This window comes from Patagioenas fasciata, chromosome 35, assembly GCF_037038585.1.
Source record: "Patagioenas fasciata isolate bPatFas1 chromosome 35, bPatFas1.hap1, whole genome shotgun sequence".
NCBI lineage: Eukaryota > Metazoa > Chordata > Aves > Columbiformes > Columbidae > Patagioenas > Patagioenas fasciata.
The window spans coordinates 2,571,913-2,592,095 of NC_092554.1; the positions used below are offsets into that span (position 1 = coordinate 2,571,913).

Genomic DNA, 20,183 nt, shown 5'->3' on the forward strand with positions numbered 1-20,183 from the left:
GTTATTGGGGGGTCCCAGGGGGTTTTGGGGGGTCCCAGGGGGTTTGGGGGGGTCCCAATTTTGGGGTCCCTGACCCCCCCATTGTGCAGTACCTGGGGTGCTTTGGGGACACATCCCTGGGGGTTTGGGGGGTCCTGATGGGTTTTGGGTTCCCAGGGGTATTGGGGGGTCCTAGGGGGTTTAGGGGGGTCCCAGTTTTGGGGTCCCTGACCCCCCCATTCCACAGTACCTGGGGTGCTTTGGGGACACGTCCCAGGGGGTTTTGGGGGGTCCCAGGTGGTTTAGGGGGGTCCTGATGGGTTTTGGGGCTCTTAGGGGGGTTTTGGGGGGTCCTGGTGGATTTGGGGTTCCCAGGGGGGTTTGGGGGGTCCCTGGGTGTTTCGGGGTCCCTGACCCCCCCATTCTGCAGTACCTGGGGTGCTTTGGGGTCCTGATGAGGTTTGGGGTTACCCAGGGGGGTTTGGGGGTCCCTGGGTGTTTCGGGGTCCCTGACCCCCCCATTGTGCAGTACCTGGGGTGCTTTGGGGTCCTGATGAGGTTTTGGGGTTCCCAGGGGGGTTTGGGGGTCCCAGTTTTGGGGTCCCTGACCCCCCCATTCCACAATACCTGGGGTGCTTTGGGGACACGTCCTGGGGGGTTTGGGGGGTCCCGATGGGTTTTGGGGCTCCTAGGGGGGTTTTGGGGGGTCCCGATGAGGTTTGGGGTTCCCAGGGGGGTTTGGGGGTCCCTGGGTGTTTTGGGGTCCCTGACCCCCCCATTGTGCAGTACCTGGGGTGCTTTGGGGACACGTCCCAGGGGGTTTTGGGGTTCCCCAGGGGGTTTTGGGGTCCCAGGGGGTTTGGGGGGTCCCAGTTTTGGGGTCCCTGACCCCCCCATTGTGCAGTACCTGGGGTGCTTTGGGGTCCTGATGAGGTTTTGGGGTTCCCAGGGGGGTTTGGGGGTCCCAGTTTTGGGGTCCCTGACCCCCCCATTCCACAATACCTGGGGTGCTTTGGGGACACGTCCCAGGGGGTTTTGGGGTTCCCCAGGGGGTTTTTGGGTTCCCAGGGGGTTTTGGGGTTCCCAGGGGGGTTTGGGGGTCCCAGTTTTGGGGTCCCTGACCCCCCCATTCCACAATACTTGGGGTGCTTTGGGGACACGTCCCAGGGGGTTTTGGGGTCCCAGGGGGTTTGGGGGGGTCCCAGTTTCGGGGTCCCTGACCCCCCCATTCTGCAGTACCTGGGGTGCTTTGGGGACACGTCCCAGGGGGTTTTGGGGGGTCCCGATGGGTTTTGGGGTTCCCAGGGGGTTTTGGGGTTCCCAGGGGGGTTAGGGGGTCCCCGGGTGTTTTGGGGTCCCTGACCCCCCGTTGTGCAGTACCTGGGGTGCTTTGGGGTCCTGATGAGGTTTGGGGTTACCCAGGGGGGTTTGGGGGTCCCTGGGTGTTTCGGGGTCCCTGACCCCCCATTCTGCAGTACCTGGGGTACTTTGGGGACGCCAAGAACCGGTACCAGCGCCTGTACGTGAAGTTCCTGGAGAACGTGAACAAGAAAGATTACGTGAGGGTCTGCTCCCGGAAACCATGGCACCGGCCCACGGGGAACAGGTGGGACACGGGGGACACTGGGGACACTGGGGGCAATGGGGACAGTGGGGGGAATGGGGACATTGGGGACAATGGGGGGAATGGGGGGAATGGGGACATTGGGGACAATGGGGGGAATGGGGGCATTGGGGACATTGGGGACAATGGGGACATTGGGGACATTGGGGGCAATGGGGGCAATGGGGGCATTGGGGGCAATGGGGGCATTGGGGGCAATGGGGACAATGGGGGCAATGGGGACAATGGGGGTATTGGGGGCAATGGGGGCAATGGGGGTATTGGGGGTAATGGGGACAATGGGGGCATTGGGGGCAATGGGGACAATGGGGGCAATGGGGGTGATGGGGGCATTGGGGGCGATGGGGGCAATGGGGGGAATGGGGGCAATGGGGGGAATGGGGGCAATGGGGACAGTGGGGGCAATGGGGGCAATGGGGGGAATGGGGGTATTGGGGACAATGGGGACAGTGGGGGCAGTGGGGGCGTTGGGGGCAATGGGGACAATGGGGGCAATGGGGGCATTGGGGGCAATGGGGGCAATGGGGGCAATGGGGGCATTGGGGGCGATGGGGGCAATGGGGGCATTGGGGGTATTGGGGGCAATGGGGGCAATGGGGACATTGGGGGCAATGGGGGCATTGGGGGCATTGGGGGCATTGGGGGCAATGGGGGGAATGGGGGCATTGGGGGCAATGGGGACAATGGGGGTATTGGGGACATTGGGGACAATGGCGGCAATGGGGGCAATGGGGACAATGGGGGTATTGGGGGCAATGGGGGTATTGGGGGCAATGGGGACAATGGGGGCAATGGGGGGAATGGGGGCATTGGGGGCAATGGGGACAGTGGGGGCAGTGAGGGCGTTGGGGGCAATGGGGACATTGCGGGCAGTGGGGACATTGGGGGCATTGGGGGCAATGGGGGCAATGGGGGCAATGGGGGGAATGGGGGCATTGGGGGGAATGGGGGCATTGGGGGCAATGGGGGCATTGGGGGCATTGGGGGGAATGGGGGGAATGGGGACAATGGGGGGAATGGGGGCATTGGGGGCAGTGGGGGCAATGGGGACATTGGGGGCAATGGGGACATTGGGGGCAATGGGGGCATTGGAAGCAATGGGGACATTGGGGACAATGGGGACACTGGGGGCAGTGGGGGCAATGGGGGCATTGGGGGCAATGGGGGCAATGGGGGCAATGGGGACACTGAGGGCAGTGGGGGCATTGGGGGCATTGGGGGCAATGGGGACAATGGGGGCATTGGGGGCAATGGGGGCCATGGGGGCATTGGGGGTAATGGGGACAATGGGGACATTGGGGACAGTGGGGGCAATGGGGACATTGGGGGCATTGGGGACATTGGGGGCAATGGGGGCATTGGGGACAATGGGGGTATTGGGGGCAATGGGGGCAATGGGGACAATGGGGGTATTGGGGGCAATGGGGGCAATGGGGGCAATGGGGGCAATGGGGGCATTGGGGACATTTGGGGCAATGGGGGCAATGGGGGCAATGGGGGCAATGGGGGCATTGGAGGCAATGGGGGCAATGGGGACATTGGGGACAATGGGGATATTGGGGGGACAATGGGACATTGGGGGACAATGGGGGCAATGGGGACATTGGGGACAATGGGGACATGGGGACATTGTGGGGACAGCAGTGGGGACACGGGGGCTCCTCAATGTCCCCAAGCACCCAGGGGTTTGCGGGGGGGTCCCCATCGTCCCCAAGGCCCTGGGAGGGTCCCCAGTGTCCCCGTGACCTTGGGGAGGGGTCTCATTACCCCCCAGTTTGTGGGGGGGACATTGGTGTCCCCCCCACTCTGAGAGGTTTGGGGGTTCAGTGTGGGGCCCCCCATGCCCCCCCCCCCATCCCAGGGGTGTTTTGGGGGTCCCTGACCCCCGTGTCCCCCCCCCAGGAGGCAGAGCCAGCCCAAAACCAGCGCCCCCAAAACCCCGGCCCCCCCCAAGGCGGAGAAACCGGACCCCCCCGACAAACCCCCCAAACCCCCCAGGCCGGACAGACCCCCCAAAGCGGACCCCAAACCCCCCAAACCCGACGCTGCCGCCCCCCCCGCGCCGGCCGCGGGGCCCCCCCGCGCCCCCCCCGGCCCCCCCAAGCCCAAACCCAAACCCCCCAAAGTCAAAGCCGAGCCCCCCCCCAAAAAGAGGAAAAAGTGGCTTAAAGAGGCGGCGACGTCGTCGGAATCGGAGTCGAGTCCGGACCCCCAGAGCGAGGAGGGTGAGTGGGGGGCCGGGGGGGTCCCCTGGGCTTGGGGGGGCCCTGGGGCCTCGTTTTGGGGGGGGTCTTAAAGGGGCCGTGGCTCGTGGAGGGGGGGAACGCAGCAGATCTGTGTTGCCCCTTTAAGAAGGGGTGAGTGCTCGCGTGGGTGGGGCCTGGCTGGAAAAGGGGTGGGGTTTCTTTAATGGGTGGGGCTTGGCTGGAAAAGGGGTGGGGTTCCTTTAATGGGTGGGGCTTGGCTGAAAAGGGGGTGGGGTTTCTTTAATGGGCGGGACTTGACTGGAAAAAGGGGCGGGGTTCCTTTAATGGGCGGGGCTTGGCTGGAAAAGGGCCAGGGGCGTGTCCAGGGGGGCGTGTCCCCGTCTTAAAGGGACCGCTCACCATTCCAAGTTCCCCCCTGTGTGTGGCTGTGGGGGTAGGAGGGAGCCTCCCAGTTTGGCGTGGGTGTGTCTGGGGGGCGTGTCCCACTGGGGGGTGTGTCCAGGGGGCGTGTCCAAGGCTTGGTGGGCGTGTCCAGGACTTGATGGGCGTGTCACCCTCTTAAAGGGGCCGCTGCCTGGGGCTGTGGGGGTAGGGGGGAGCCTCCCAGTTTGACGTGGGCGTGTCTGGGGGGGCGTGTCCCGGGGGCGTGTCCGTGTTGGGGGCGTGTCCAGGGCTTGGTGGGCGTGTCCGCGTCTTAAAGGGACGGCTCACCATTTCAAGTTCCCTCCTGTGTGTGGCTATGGGGGTAGGGGGCAGCCCCCCAGTTTGGCGTGAGCGTGTCGGGGGGGCGTGTCAGGGGGCGTGTCCGGGTTGGGGGTGTGTCCGGGGGCGTGCCCAGGGCTTGGTGGGCGTGTCCCCCTCTTAAAGGACCCACTGCCTGGGGCTGTGGGGGTAGGGGGGAGCCCCCCAGTTTGGCGTGGGCGTGTCTGGGGGGCGTGTCCAAGGCTTGGTGGGCGTGTCCAGGGCCTGGTGGGCGTGTCCCCTTCTTAAAGGGACCACTCACCATTCCAAGTTCCCCCCTGTGTGTGTCTATGGGGGTAGGGGGGAGCCTCCCAGTTTGGCGTGGGCGTGTCCGGGGGGGCGTGTCCCACTGGGGGGTGTGTCCGGGGGGCGTGTCCGTGTTGGGGGTGTGTCCGGGGGCGTGTCCCGGGCTTGGTGGGCGTGTCCCCTTCTTAAAGGACCCACTGCCTGGGGCTGTGGGGGTAGGGGGGAGCCTCCCAGTTTGGCGTGGGCGTGTCTGGGGGGCGTGTCCAAGGCTTGGTGGGCGTGTCTAGGACTTGGTGGGCGTGTCCCCTTCTTAAAGGGACCACTCACCATTCCAAGTTCCCCCCTGTGTGTGTCTATGGGGGTAGGGGGGAGCCTCCCAGTTTGGCGTGGGTGTGTCTGGGGGGCGTGTCCGGGTTGGGGTTGTATCCGGGGGCGTGTCCGGGTTGGGGGCGTGTCCGGGGGCGTGTCCCGGGCTTGGTGGGCGTGTCCCCCTCTTAAAGGACCCGCTGCCTGGGGCTGTGGGGGTAGGGGGGAGCCTCCCAGTTTGACGTGGGCGTGTCGGGGGGCGTGTCCAAGGCTTGGTGGGCGTGTCCCCTTCTTAAAGGGGCCGCTCTCGATTCCAAGTTCCCCCCTGTGTGTGTCTATGGGGGTAGGGGGGAGCCTCCCAGTTTGACGTGGGCGTGTCGGGGGGCGTGTCCAAGGCTTGGTGGGCGTGTCCAGGACTTGGTGGGCGTGTCCCCTTCTTAAAGGGGCCGCTCTCGATTCCAAGTTCCCCCCTGTGTGTGTCTATGGGGGTAGGGGGGAGCCTCCCAGTTTGGCGTGGGCGTGTCGGGGGGGGCGTGTCCCGCTGGGGGGCGTGTCCGGGGGGCGTGTCCAAGGCTTGGTGGGCGTGTCCAGGACTTGATGGGCATGTCCCCCTCTTAAAGGACCCACTGCCTGGGGCTGTGGGGGTAGGGGGGAGCCTCCCAGTTTGGAGTGGTCGTGTCCGGAGGGCGTGTCTGGGTTGAGGGCGTGTCCCGGTTGGGGGCGTGTCGGGGGGGGTGTGTGTCCGTGTTGGGGGCGTGTCCAGGGGGCGTGTCCAAGGGTTGGTGGGCGTGTCCAGGACTTGATGAGCATGTCCCCCTCTTAAAGGACCCACTGCCTGGGGCTGTGGGGGTAGGGGGGAGCCCCCCAGTTTGACGTGGGCGTGTCGGGGGGGGCGTGTCCCGCTGGGGGCGTGTCCCGCTGGGGGGCGTGTCCGTGTGGTGGGCGTGTCCGTGTCGGCGCGGGCTGACGGGGCCGCGCAGAGCGGGCGCCGCTGGGGCGGGCGCTGAACACGCGCGCCATGCGGGAGATGTACCGCAGCTACGTGGAGATGCTGGTCAGCACCGCGCTGGACCCCGACATGATCCAGGCGCTGGAGGACACCAACGGTCAGGACACGGCCGCCCCCGGCCCCCCGCACCATCTCCCCATCATCTCCATATCTCCCCATATCCCCCATGTCCCCTGTGTCCCCATGTCCCCATATCCCCCTGTCCCCATATCCCCATGTTCCCATATCCCCATGTCCCCATGTCCCCCCATGTCCCCCTGTCCCCACATCCCCCTGTCCCATATCCCCATATCCCCATGTTCCCATATCCCCCATGTCCCCTCTGTCTCCATGTCCCCATATCCCATGACCCCATGTCCCCCATGTCCCCCTGTCCCAATGTCCCCCATATTCCCTTATCCCCATGTCCCCCATGTCCCCCCATGTGCCCCATGTCACCCATACCCCATATCCCAATATCCCCCCTGTCCTCATCTCCCCATATCCCCCATGTCCCCATGTCCCCTTGTCCCCTATCCCCATGTCCCCATATCCCCCATGTCCCCATGTCCCCCCATGTGCCCCATGTCACCCATACCCCAATATCCCCATGTCCCATATCCCTCTGTCCCCATTTCCTCTTGTCCCATGTCCCCATGTCCCCTGTGTCCCCATGTCCCCATATCCCCCTGTCCCCACATCCCCCTGTCCCATATCCCCATATCCCCATGTTCCCATATTCCCCATGTCCCCTGTGTCTCCATGTCCCCATATCCCATGACCCCATGTCCCCCCTGTCCCCATGTCCCCCCATGTGCCCCATGTCCCCATATCCCCATCTCCCCATATCCCCCATGTCCCCTGTGTCTCCATGTCCCCCTATCCCCATGTCCCCATATCCCCATGTCCCCATGTCCCCCCATGTGCCCCATGTCACCCATATCCCCATATCCCCCATGTTCCCATATTCCCCATATCCCCCTGTCCCCATATCCCCTTGTCCCACATCCCTCCATGTCCCCATGTCCCCATATCCCCATGTCCCCATGTCCCCATATCCCCATGTCCCCATGTCCCCATATCCCCATGTCCCCATGTCCCCATATCCCCATATCCCCCTGTCCCACATCCCTCCATGTCCCCATATCCCTTTGTCCCCCCATGTGCCTCATGTCACCCATATCCCAATACCCCATATCCCATATCCCCACATCCCCCATGTCCCCATATTCCCCATGTCCCCCCATGTGCCCCATGTCACCCATGTCCCCATCTCCCAATATCCGCTTGTCCCCATATCCCCCATGTCCCCATATCGCCGTGTCCCCATGTCCTCTGTGTCTCCACGTCCCCATGTCCCCCTGTCCCCATGTCCCCATGTCCCCCCATGTGCCCCATGTCACCCATATCCTGATATCCCCATATCCCCCTGTCCCATATCCCCCATGTCCCCATATCCCATATCCCCATATCCCGATATCCCCCATGTCCCCTGTGTCTCCATGTCCCCATATCCCAATGTCCCCATATCCCCCATGTCCCCATGTCCCCCTGTCCCCATATCCCATGTCCCCATATCCCCCTGTCCCCATATCCCCTTGTCCCACATCTCTCTATGTCCCCCTGTCCCCATATCCCCTTGTCCTCCCATGTGCCTCATGTCACCCATATCCCCATATCCCACATATCCCCATGTCCCATGTCCCCATATCCCCCATGTCCCCATATCCCCCATGTCCCCATATCCCCCTGTCCCATATCCCCCTGTCCCCCTTTCCCCATATCCCCCATGTCCCCATGTCCCCATAACCCCTTTTCCCCATATCCCCCTGTCCCCCTGTCCCCATGTCCCCCCATGTGCCCCATGTCACCCATACCCCATATCCCAATATCCCCCCTGTCCTCATCTCCCCATGTCCCCATATCCCCTTGTCCCCTATCCCCATGTCCCCATATCCCCCATGTCCCCATGTCCCCCCATGTGCCCCATGTCACCCATACCCCAATATCCCCATGTCCCATATCCCTCTGTCCCCATTTCCTCTTGTCCCATGTCCCCATATCCCCATATCCCCCTGTCCCATGTCCCCATAGCCTCATATCCCCATATCCCCCATCTCCCCCATATCCCCTGTCCCCATATCCCCCTGTCCCCATGTCCCCATGTCCCCTGTCCCCCTGTCCCCCTGTCCCATGTCCCCATATCCCCCTGTCCCCATGTCCCCTGTCCCCTGTCCCCCTGTCCCCATGTCCCCCTGTCCCATGTCCCCATGTCCCATATCCCCTTGTCCCATATCCCCCATCTCCCCCATATCCCCCATCTCCCCCCTGCCCCCTGTCCCTGCCCCCCCTGACTGTGGCCCCCCCAGACGAGCTGTACCTGCCCCCCATGCGCAAGATCGACGGGATCCTCAACGACCACAAGAAGAAGGTGCTGAAGAGGGTGGCGCTCAACCCCACGCTGCAGGTGGGGCTGGGGCTGGGGGGCTGGGGGGGCTATGGGGCTGGGGGTGTCTATGGGGCTGGGGGGGCTATGGGGCTGGGGAGGCTGTGGGCTGGGGGCTGTGGGGCTGGGGGTGTCTATGGGGCTGGGGGTGTCTATGGGGCTGGGGGGGGCTATGGGGCTGGGGGTGTCTGGGGGGCTGGGGGCTGTGGGGATGGGGGTGTCTATGGGGTTGGGGGTTTCTATGGGGCGGGGGTTTCTGTGGGGCTGGGGGTGTCTGTGGGGCTGGGGGTGTCTATGGGGCTGGGGGCTGGGGGGCTGGGGTGTCTGTGGGGCTGGGGGCTATGGGGCTGGGGGCTATGGGGCTGGGGGTGTCTATGGGGCTGGGGGTGTCTATGGGGCTGAGGGTGTCTGTGGGGATGGGGGCTCATGTGGGGCTGGGGGGGCTATGGGGATGGGGGTGTCTGTGGGGCTGGGGGCTATGGGGCTGGGGGCTATGGGGCTGGGGGTGTCTGTGGGGCTGGGGGTGTCTATGGGGATGGGGGTGTCTATGGGACTGGGGGTGTCTATGGGACTGGGGGTGTCTATGGGGCTGGGGGTGTCTGTGGGGCTGGGGGGCTGGGGGGGCTGTGGGGCTGGGGGTGTCTATGGGGCTGGGGGCTGGGGGGCTGGGGTGTCTGTGGGGCTGGGGGTTATGGGGCTGGGGGTGTCTATGGGGCTGGGGGTGTCTATGGGGCTGAGGGTGTCTGTGGGGATGGGGGCTCATGTGGGGCTGGGGGGGCTATGGGGATGGGGGTGTCTGTGGGGCTGGGGGCTATGGGGCTGGGGGCTATGGGGCTATGGGGCTGGGGGTGTCTATGGGGCTGGGGGCTATGGGGCTGGGGATGTCTATGGGGATGGGGGCTCATGTGGGGCTGGGGGGGCTATGGGGATGGGGGTGTCTGTGGGGCTGGGGGCTGTGGGGCTGGGGGGGCTATGGGGCTGGGGGTGTCTGTGGGGCTGGGGGTGTCTATGGGGCTGGGGGCTGGGGGGCTGGGGTGTCTGTGGGGATGGGGGTGTCTATGGGGTTGGGGGTGTCTATGGGGTTGGGGGTGTCTATGGGGCTGGGGGTGTCTGTGGGGCTGGGGCTGTCTATGGGGCTGGGGGGGCTATGGGGCTGGGGGTGTCTGTGGGGCTGGGGGGGCTATGGGGCTGGGGATGTCTATGGGGATGGGGGCTCATGTGGGGCTGGGGGTGTCTATGGGGCTGGGAGCTCTGGGGCTGGGGGGGCTATGGGGCTGAGGGCTGTGGGGCTGGGGGTGTCTATGGGGCTGGGGGCTGTGGGGCTGGAGGTGTCTATGGGGCTGGGGGTGTCTATGGGGATGGGGGCTCATGTGGGGCTGGGGGGGCTATGGGGCTGGGGGCTGTGTGGCTGGGGGGGCTATGGGGATGGGGGCTGTGGGGCTGGGGGCTGAGGGGCTGGGGAGTGTCTATGGGGCTGGGGGCTGGGGGGCTGGGGGGGCTATGGGGCTGGGGGTGTCTGTGGGGCTGGGGATGTCTGTGGGGTTGGAGGTGTCCGTGGGCCTGGGGGTGTCTATGGGGCTGGGGGTGTCTATGGGGCTGGGGTTTGTCTATGGGGCTGGGGGTGTCTATGGGGCTGGGGGTGTCTATGGGGCAGGGGGTGTCTGTGGGGCTGGGGGTGTCTGTGGGGCTGGGGGTGTCCGGACGACCCCGGGTGTCCCCAAGGTCCCCAGGGCTGGGGTCCCCGCTGGCCGAGAGTGACGTGTGCCCCACACCCCCTGGCCCTTGTCCCCCTGTCCACGTGTCCCCTTGTCCCCATGTCCCATATCCCCATGTCCCCATGTCCCCACGTTCCCATATCCCCGATGTCCCCATGTCCTCATATCCCAATGTCCACATGTCCCATGTTCCCTGTCCCTATGTCCCCATGTCCCCCTGTCCCATATCCCCCTGTCCCCATGTCCCCCTGTGCCCCATGTCCCCCTGTTCCCCCCCAATGTCCCCCATGTCCCCAATGTCCCAATGTCCCCTGTTTCCCCCAATGTCCCCCCATGTCCCCAATGTCCCCAATGTCCCATGTCCCCCATCCCCCCAATGTCCCCCCAATGTCCCACCATGTCCCCCATGTCCCCATGTCCCCCATGTCCCCCATGTCCCCAATGTCCCCCAATGTCCCCCTGTTCCCCCCATGTCCCCCATGTCCCCCATGTCCCCCATGTCCGCATGTCCCCCATGTCCCCATGTCCCCCATGTCCCCAATGTCCCAATGTCCCCCTGTCCCCTCCATGTCCCAATGTCCCCATGTCCCCCCATGTCCCGATGTCCCCCATGTCCCCCCCATGTCCCCAATGTCCCCTGTCCCCCTGTTCCCCCCAATGTCCCCCAATGTCCCCCTGTCCCCCTGTTCCCCCCCATGTCCCCAATGTCCCCCAATGTCCCCCGTTCCCCCCAATGTCCCCCAATGTCCCCCATGTCCCCCATCCCCCCAATGTCCCCCATGTCCCCTGTTCCCCCCCCATGTCCCCATGTCCCCCAATGTCCCCATGTGCCCATGTCCCCATGTCCCCATGTCCCCAATGTCCCCCATGTCCCCATGTCCCCCATGTCCCCCTGTCCCCCAATGTCCCCAATGTCCCCCATGTCCCCCATGTCCCCCAATGTCCCCAATGTCCCCCATGTCCCCAATGTCCCCCAATGTCCCCCATGTCCCCAATGTCCCCCAATGTCCCCCATGTCCCCCAATGTCCCCATTGTCCCCAATGTCCCCATTGTCCCCATGTCCCCCATGTCCCCAATGTCCCCAATGTCCCCAATGTCCCCAATGTCCCCCATCCCCCCAATGCCCCCATGTCCCCATTGTCTCCCATGTCCCCATGTCCCCAATGTCCCCATTGTCCCCCATGTCCCCATGTCCCCCATGTCCCCAATGTCCCCAATGTCCCCATGTCCCCCATGTCCCCATGTCCCCAATGTCCCCATGTCCCCCATGTCCCCCATGTCCCCATGTCCCCCATGTCCCCAATGTCCCCAATGTCCCCCATGTCCCCAATGTCCCCAATGTCCCCAATGTCCCCATCCCCCCAATGTCCCCATGTCCCCATGTCCCCCAATGTCCCCAATGTCCCCATCCCCCCAATGTCCCCATGTCCCCAATGTCCCCCATGTCCCCAATATCCCCCAATGTCCCCATGTCCCCATGTCCCCCATGTCCCCAATGTCCCCCAATATCCCCCAATGTCCCCAATGTCCCCGATGTCCCCAATGTCCCCATTGTCCCCCATGTCCCCAATGTCCCCAATGTCCCCCATGTCCCCAATGTCCCCAATGCCCCCATGTCCCCATGTCCCCAATGTCCCCAATGTCCCCATGTCCCCAATGTCCCCATTGTCCCCAATGTCCCCATGTCCCCCAATGTCCCCATTGTCCCCAATGTCCCCCATGTCCCCAATGTCCCCAATGTCCCCAATGTCCCCATCCCCCCAATGTCCCCATGTCCCCATGTCCCCCAATGTCCCCAATGTCCCCATCCCCCCAATGTCCCCATGTCCCCAATATCCCCCAATGTCCCCATGTCCCCATGTCCCCCATGTCCCCAATGTCCCCCAATATCCCCCAATGTCCCCAATGTCCCCAATGTCCCCATGTCCCAAATGTCCCCATTGTCCCCATTGTCCCCAATGTCCCCATGTCCCCCAATGTCCCCATTGTCCCCAATGTCCCCATTGTCCCCAATGTCCCCCATGTCCCCATGTCCCCCCCATGTCCCCCATGTCCCCAATGCCCCCATGTCCCCAATGTCCCCAATGTCCCCATGTCCCCCAATGTCCCCCATGTCCCCAATGTCCCCATTGTCCCCAATGTCCCCCATGTCCCCATGTCCCCCCCATGTCCCCCATGTCCCCCAATGTCCCCCATGTCCCTCAATGTCCCCAATGTCCCCAATGCCCCCATGTCCCCCAATGTCCCCCATGTCCCCAATGTCCCCATTGTCCCCAATGTCCCCCATGTCCCCCAATGTCCCCCATGTCCCTCAATGTCCCCATTGTCCCCAATGTCCCCCATGTCCCCCAATGTCCCCCATCCCCCCAATGTCCCCAATGTCCCCCATGTCCCCCATGTCCCCAATGTCCCCAATGTCCCCAATGTCCCCATCCCCCCAATGTCCCCATGTCCCCAATGTCCCCAATGTCCCCAATGTCCCCATGTCCCCAATGCCCCCATGTCCCCAATGTCCCCAATGTCCCCGTGTCCCCATCCCCCCAATGTCCCCATTGTCCCCCATGTCCCCATGTCCCCCAATGTCCCCAATGTCCCCAATGTCCCCAATGTCCCCAATGTCCCCCATGTCCCCAATGTCCGCAATGCCCCCATGTCCCCATTGTCCCCCATGTCCCCATGTCCCCAATGTCCCCCATGTCCCCAATGTCCCCATGTCCCCAATGCCCCCATGTCCCCATGTCCCCAATGTCCCCCATGTCCCCAATGCCCCCAATGTCCCCAATGTCCCCAATGTCCCCATGTCCCCCAATGTCCCCATTGTCCCCAATGTCCCCAATGTCCCCATGTCCCCGCTGTCCCCAGGAGGCGCTGCACACGTTCCCGCAGCTGCACGCGGAGCCGGGGGGGGCGCTGGTGAGGCTGCGCCCGGGGGGGGAGCCCTACAACCGCAAGACCCTCAGCAAGGTCAAGCGCAGCGTGGGGAAACCCCAGGTGCGGCCAGGGGGGGCCTGGGGGGTCTTATGGGGGTCCCTGGGGGGTCTTATGGGGGTCCCTGGGGGGTCTCATGGGGGTCCCTGGGGGGTCTTATGGGGGTCCCTGGGGGTCTCATGGGGGTCCCTGGGGGGTCTTATGGGGGTCCCTGGGGGTCTCATGGGGGTCCCTGGGGGACCTGGGGGGGTCTCATGGGGGTCCCTGGGGAGTTCAGAGGTGTCTGGGGGGGCCTGGGGGGTCTTATGGGGGTCCTGGGGGTCTCATGGGGGTCCCTGGGGGGCCATGGGGGACCTGGGGGGGTCTCATGGGGGTCCTGGGGGTCTCATGGGGGGCCATGGGGGGTCTTATGGGGGTCCCTGGGGGTCATGGAGGGGTCTCATGGGGGTCCATGGGGGGCCATGGGGGGTCTTATGGGGGTCCCTGGGGGTCATGGAGGGGTCTCATGGGGGTCCATGGGGGGCCATGGGGGGTCTTATGGGGGTCCCTGGGGGGCCTTATGGGGAGGCATGGGGGGTCTCATGGGGGTCCCTGGGGGTCTCATGGGGGTCCCTGGGGGGTCTTATGGGGGTCCCTGGGGGGTCTCATGGGGGTCCCTGGGGGTCTTATGGGGGTCCCTGGGGGGCCTTATGGGGGTCCCTGGGGGTCTTATGGGGGTCCCTGGGGGGTCTTATGGGGTTCCTGGGGGTCATGGAGGGGTCTCATGGGGGGCCATGGGGGTCTCATGGGGGTCCTGGGGGTCTCATGGGGGGCCATGGGGGACATGGGGGGGTCTTATGGGGGTCCCTGGGGAGTTCAGGGGGACCATGGGGGTCCTGGGGGTCTCATGGGGGTCCCTGGGGGGTCTTATGGGGGTCCCTGGGGGACCTGGGGGGGTCTCATGGGGGTCCCTGGGGAGTTCAGGGGGGCCATGGGGTGCATGGGGGGTCTTATGGGGGTCCTGGGGGTCCCTGGGGGTCCTGGGGGTCTCATGGGGGTCCCTGGGGGTCCCTGGGGGGTCTCATGGGGGTCCTGGGGGTCTCATGGAGGGCCATGGGGGACATGGGGGGGTCTTATGGGGGTCCCTGGGGAGTTCAGGGGGACCATGGGGGCATGGGGGGTCTCATGGGGGTCCCTTGGGGTCTCATGGGGGTGCCTGGGGGTCTCATGGGGGTGCCTGGGGGATCTTATGGGGGGCCTGGGGGGATCTCATGGGGGTCCCTGTGGAGTTCAGGGGGGACGTGGGGGGGTCTGGGGGTTCTTATGGGGGTCCCTGGGGGACCTGGGGGGGTCTCATGGGGGGCCTGGGGGGTCTTATGGGGGTCCTGGGGGTGTCATGGGGGTCCCTGGGGGGTCTTATGGGGGTCCCTGGGGGTCTCATGGGGGTCCCTGGGGGTCTCATGGGGGTCCCTGGGGAGTGCAGGGGGGCCATGGGGGGTCTCATGGGGGGCCATGGGGGTCTCATGGGGGTCCCTGGGGGGTCTCATGGGGGTCCCTGGGGGTCTCATGGGGGGCCATGGGGGTCTCATGGGGGTCCCTTGGGGTCTCATGGGGGTCCCTGGGGGACCTGGGGGGGTCTCATGGGGGTCCCTGGGGAGTTCAGGGGGGCCATGGGGTGCATGGGGGGTTTTATGGGGGTCCTGGGGGTCTCATGGGGGTCCCTGGGGGGTCTTATGGGGTCCCTGGGGGGTCTTATGGGGGGTCATGGGGGACATGGGGGGGTCTTATGGGGGTCCCTGGGGAGTTCAGGGGGACCATGGGGGTCCCTGGGGGTCCCTGGGGGTCCCTTGGGGTCTCATGGGGGTGCCTGGGGGGTCTTATGGGGGTCCCTGGGGGGTCTTATGGGGGTCCTGGGGGTCTCATGGGGGGCCATGAGGGGTCTTATGGGGGTCCCTGGGGGGTCTTATGGGGGTCCCTGGGGGGTCTTATGGGGTTCCTGGGGGACCTGGGGGGGTCTCATGGGGGGCCTGGGGGGTCTTATGGGGGTCCTGGGGGTGTCATGGGGGTCCCTGGGGGGTCTTATGGGGGTCCCTTGGGGTCTCATGGGGGTCCCTGGGGGTCTCATGGGGGTCCCTGGGGAGTGCAGGGGGGCCATGGGGGGTCTCATGGGGGGCCATGGGGGTCTCATGGGGGTCCCTGGGGGGTCTCATGGGGGTCCCTTGGGGTCTCATGGGGGTCCCTGGGGGGCATGGGGGGTCTCATGGGGGTCCCTGGGGGGTCTCATGGGGGTCCCTGGGGGTCCTGGGGGGTCTCATGGGGGTCCTGGGGGTCTCATGGGGGGCCATGGGGGGCCTGGGGAGGTCTCATGGGGGTCCCTAGGGGCCATGGGGGTCCCTGGGGGGCATGGGGGGGTCTCATAGGGGTCCCTGGGGAGTTCAGAGGTGTCTGGGGGGTCTCATGGGGGTCCCTGGGTGTCCCTGGGGGTCCCTGGTGTCCTTTGGGTGTCCCTGGTGTCCCTGGGTGTCCCGGGGGTCCCTTGGGTGTCCCTGGGGTCCCTGAGGGTCCCTGGGTGTCCGTGGGTGTCCCTGGTTGTCCCCGGGGTCCCTGAGGGTCCCTGGGGTTCCCTGGTGTCCCTGGGGGTCCCTGGGTGTCCCTGGGTGTCCCTGGTGTCCCTTGGGTGTCCCTGGTGTCCCTGGGGTGTCCCTGGGTGTCCCTGGGTGTCCCTGGGGTCCCTGGGTGTCCCTGGTGTCCCTGGGGTGTCCCTGGGTGTCCCTGGTTGTCCCCGGGGGTCCTTGGGTGTTCCTGGGGGTCCCTGGGTGTCCCTGGGGTCCCTGGGGTGTCCCTGGGGTCCCTGAGGGTCCCTGGGGTCCCTGGGTGTCCCTGGGGTCTCTGGGTGTCCCTGAGGGTCCCTGGGTGTCCCTGGGTGTCCCTGGGTGTCCCTGGTGTCCCTTTGGTGTCCCGGGGTCCCTGGGTGTCCCTGGTGTCCCTTTGGTTTCCCGGTGTCCCTGGGTGTCCCTGGGGTCCCTGAGGGTCCCTGGGTGTCCCTTGGGTGTCCCTGGGGTCCCTGAGGGTCCCTGGGTGTCCCTGGTGTCCCTGGGGTGTCCCCGGGTGTCCCTGGGTGTCCCAAGGGTCCCTTGGGTGTCCCTGGGTGTCCCTGGTGTCCCTGGGTGTCCCTGGTGTCCCTTGGGTGTCCCTGGGGTCCCTGGGTGTCCCTGGGTGTCCCTGGGTGTCCCTGGGTGTCCCTGGGGGTCCCTGGGTGTCCCTGGGGTCCCTGGGTGTCCCTGGGTGTCCCTGGTGTCCCTGGTGTCCCTGGGTGTCCCTGGGTGTCCCTGGTGTCCCTGGTGTCCCTGGGTGTCCCTGGGGTGTCCCTGGGGGTCCCTGGGTGTCCCTGGTGTCCCTGGTGTCCCTGGGTGTCCCTGGTGTCCCTGGGTGTCCCTGGTGTCCCTGGGTGTCCCTGGGTGTCCCTTTGGTGTCCCAGGGTCCCTGGGGTGTCCCTGGGTGTCCCTGGTGTCCCTGGGGTGTCCCTGGGGTCCCTGGGTGTCCCTTTGGTGTCCCTGGTGTCCCTGGGTCCCTGGGGTGTCCCTGGGTGTCCCTGGTGTCCCTGGTGTCCCTGGGGGTCCCTGGTGTCCCTGGTGTCCCTGGGGGTCCCTGGTGTCCCTGGGTGTCCCTGGTGTCCCTGGGTGTCCCTGGGTGTCCCTTTGGTGTCCCAGGGTCCCTGGGGTGTCCCTGGGTGTCCCTGGTGTCCCTGGGGTGTCCCTGGGGTCCCTGGGTGTCCCTTTGGTGTCCCTGGTGTCCCTGGGTCCCTGGGGTGTCCCTGGGTGTCCCTGGTGTCCCTGGGTGTCCCTGGGGTCCCTGGGTGTCCCTGAGGGTCCCTGGTGTCCCCGGGGGTCCTTGGGTGTCCCTGGTGTCCCTGGGTGTCCCTGGGTGTCCCTGGTGTCCCTGGGTGTCCCTGGTGTCCCTTGGGTGTCCCTGGGTGTCCCTGGGGTCCCTGGGTGTCCCTGGTGTCCCTTTGGTTTCCCGGTGTCCCTGGGTGTCCCTGGTGTCCCTTTGGTGTCCCAGGGTCCCTGGGGTGTCCCTGGGTGTCCCTGGGTGTCCCTGGTGTCCCTGGGGGTCCCTGGGTGTCCCTGGGGTGTCCCTGGTGTCCCTGGGTGTCCCTGGGGGTCCCTGGGTGTCCCTTTGGTGTCCCTGGTTTCCCTTGGGTGTCCCTGGGTGTCCCTGGGTGTCCCCGGGGGTCCCTGGGTGTCCCTGGGTGTCCCTGGGTGTCCCTGGTGTCCCTTTGGTGTCCCGGGGTCCCTGGGTGTCCCTGGGTGTCCCTGGATGTCCCTGGGTGTCCCTGGGTGTCCCTGGGGTGTCCCTGGGTGTCCCTGGGTGTCCCTGGTGTCCCTGGGTGTCCCTGGGTGTCCCTGGGTGTCCCTGGTGTCCCTTTGGTGTCCCTGGTGTCCCTGGGTGTCCCTGGGTGTCCCTGGGGTCCCTGGGTGTCCCTGGGTGTCCCTGGTGTCCCTGGGTGTCCCTGGGGTCCCTTTGGTGTCCCTGGGGTCCCTGGGTGTCCCTGGGGTCTCTGGGGTCCCTGGGTGTCCCTGGGGTCCCTGGGGTGTCCCTGGGGTCTCTGGGGTCCCTGGGTGTCCCTGGTTTCCCTTTGGTTTCCCGGTGTCCCTGGGTGTCCCTGGGTGTCCCTGGGGTCCCTGGTGTCCCTGGGTGTCCCTGGGTGTCCCTGGTGTCCCTTTGGTGTCCCTGGGGTCCCTGGGTCTCCCTGGGGTCCCTGGGTCTCCCTGGGGTCCCTGGGTGTCCCTGGGGTCCCTGGGTGTCCCTGGGTGTCCCTGGGGGTCCCTGGTGTCCCTGGTGTCCCTTTGGTGTCCCTGGTGTCCCTTGGGTGTCCCTGGTGTCCCTGAGGGTCCCTGGGGGTCCCTGGGTGTCCCTGGGTGTCCCTTGGGTGTCCCTGGGGTCCCTGGGGTGTCCCTGGGTGTCCCTGGTGTCCCTGGGTGTCCCTGGGGTCTCTGGGTGTCCCTGGTGTCCCTGGGTGTCCCTGGGTGTCCCTGGGGTGTCCCTGGGTGTCCCTGGGTGTCCCTGGTGTCCCTTTGGTTTCCCGGTGTCCCTGGGTGTCCCTGGGTGTCCCTGGTGTCCCTGGGTGTCCCTGGGTGTCCCTGGGTGTCCCTGGTGTCCCTGGGTGTCCCTGGTGTCCCTTTGGTTTCCCAGTGTCCCTGGGTCTCCCTTTGGTGTCCCTGGTGTCCCTTTGGTGTCCCTGGGGTGTCCCTGGGTGTCCCTGGGGTCCCTGATGTTCCTGGGTGTCCCTGGTGTCCCTGGTTTCCCTTGGGTGTCCCTGGTGTCCCTGGTGTCCCCTTGGTGTCCCCGGGTGTCCCCGTGTCCCAGGGTGGGTGCTGTGAGCGCCTCCTGCAGGAGTTCAAGGTGGAGGTGGAGAAGTCGTTGCTGTGCACCCTGTACCACTCGCTGCACCACTACAAGTACCACACCTTCCTGCGCTGCAAGGACGAGGTGACACCCCTGTCCCCTCCCCGTGTCCCCCCGTGTCACCTGTGTCACCCCCGTGTCACCTGTGTCACCCCCATGTCCCCCGTGTCCCCGTGTCCCCCCATGGCCACCCCACAAGTACCGCCCCTTCCTGCGCTGCAAGGACGAGGTGACACCCCTGTCCCCCCCCGTGTCCCCCCGTGTCCCCCCGTGTCCCCCCGTGTCACCCACGGCACCCCCGTGTCACCCACGGCACCCCCATGTCACCTGTGTCACCCCCATGTCCCCCGTGTCCCCGTGTCCCCCCATGCCCACCCCACAAGTACCGCCCCTTCCTGCGCTGCAAGGACGAGGTGACACCCCTGTCCCCTCCCCGTGTCCCCCCGTGTCCCCCGTGTCCCCCCGTGTCCCCCTGTGTCACCCATGGCACCCCCATGGCACCTGTGTCACCCCCATGTCACCTGTGTCACCCCCATGTCCCCCCATGTCCCCGTGTCCCCCCATGCCCACCCCACAAGTACCGCACCTTCCTGCGCTGCAAGGACGAGGTGACACCCCTGTCCCCCCCCGTGTCCCCCGTGTCCCCCTGTGTCACCCATTGCACCCCCATGTCACCCGTGTCACCCCCATGTCCCCCCGTGTCCCCGTGTCCCCCCATGCCCACCCCACAAGTACCGCACCTTCCTGCGCTGCAAGGACGAGGTGACACCCCTGTCCCCCCCCGTGTCCCCCCATGTCCCCCCATGTCACCTGTGTCACCCCCATGTCCCCCCATGTCCCCATGTCCCCCCATGCCCACCCCACAAGTACCACACCTTCCTGTGCTGCAAGGACGAGGTGACACCCCTGTCCCCCCCCGTGTCCCCCCGTGTCCCCCATGTCACCTGTGTCACCCCCATGGCCCCCCGTGTCCCCCCGTGTCCCCCTGTGTCCCCCATGGCACCCCCATGTCACCTGTGTCACCCCCATGTCACCTGTGTCACCCCCATGTCCCCCCATGTCCCCGTGTCCCCCCATGCCCACCCCACAAGTACCGCCCCTTCCTGCGCTGCAAGGACAAGGTGACACCCCTGTCCCCTCCCGTGTCCCCCGTGTCACCCACGGCACCCCCATGGCACCTGTGTCACCCCCATGGCACCTGTGTCACCCCCATGTCCCCCGTGTCCCCGTGTCCCCCCATGCCCACCCCACAAGTACCGCCCCTTCCTGCGCTGCAAGGACGAGGTGACACCCCTGTCCCCTCCCCGTGTCCCCCATGTCACCTGTGTCACCCCCATGTCACCTGTGTCACCCCCATGTCACCTGTGTCACCCCCATGTCCCCCCATGTCCCCGTGTCCCCCCATGCCCACCCCACAAGTACCGCCCCTTCCTGCGCTGCAAGGACGAGGTGACACCCCTGTCCCCTCCCCGTGTCCCCCCATGTCCCCCGTGTCCCCCCGTGTCACCCATGGCCCCCCCATGGCACCCCCATGTCACTTGTGTCACCCCCCTGCCACCTCGTGTCCCTGTGTCCCCCCATGTGACCCTGGGGGTGTCCCCATTGTCCCCTGACCCT

General features: G+C 66.1%; 1 protein-coding gene across 1 annotated transcript in view; it reads left to right on the top strand.

Moving 5' to 3' along the window:
* The window catches only part of PRR12 (proline rich 12), a 59,205-nt gene that overhangs the window by 36,001 nt on the left and 3,021 nt on the right, over nucleotides 1–20,183 (top strand). The window contains 6 exon segments of the mRNA XM_071801176.1: nucleotides 1,455–1,585; nucleotides 3,506–3,828; nucleotides 6,084–6,209; nucleotides 8,461–8,558; nucleotides 13,116–13,244; nucleotides 18,555–18,650. Of these exon segments, the coding sequence (XP_071657277.1) occupies nucleotides 1,455–1,585; nucleotides 3,506–3,828; nucleotides 6,084–6,209; nucleotides 8,461–8,558; nucleotides 13,116–13,244; nucleotides 18,555–18,650 (903 nt within the window).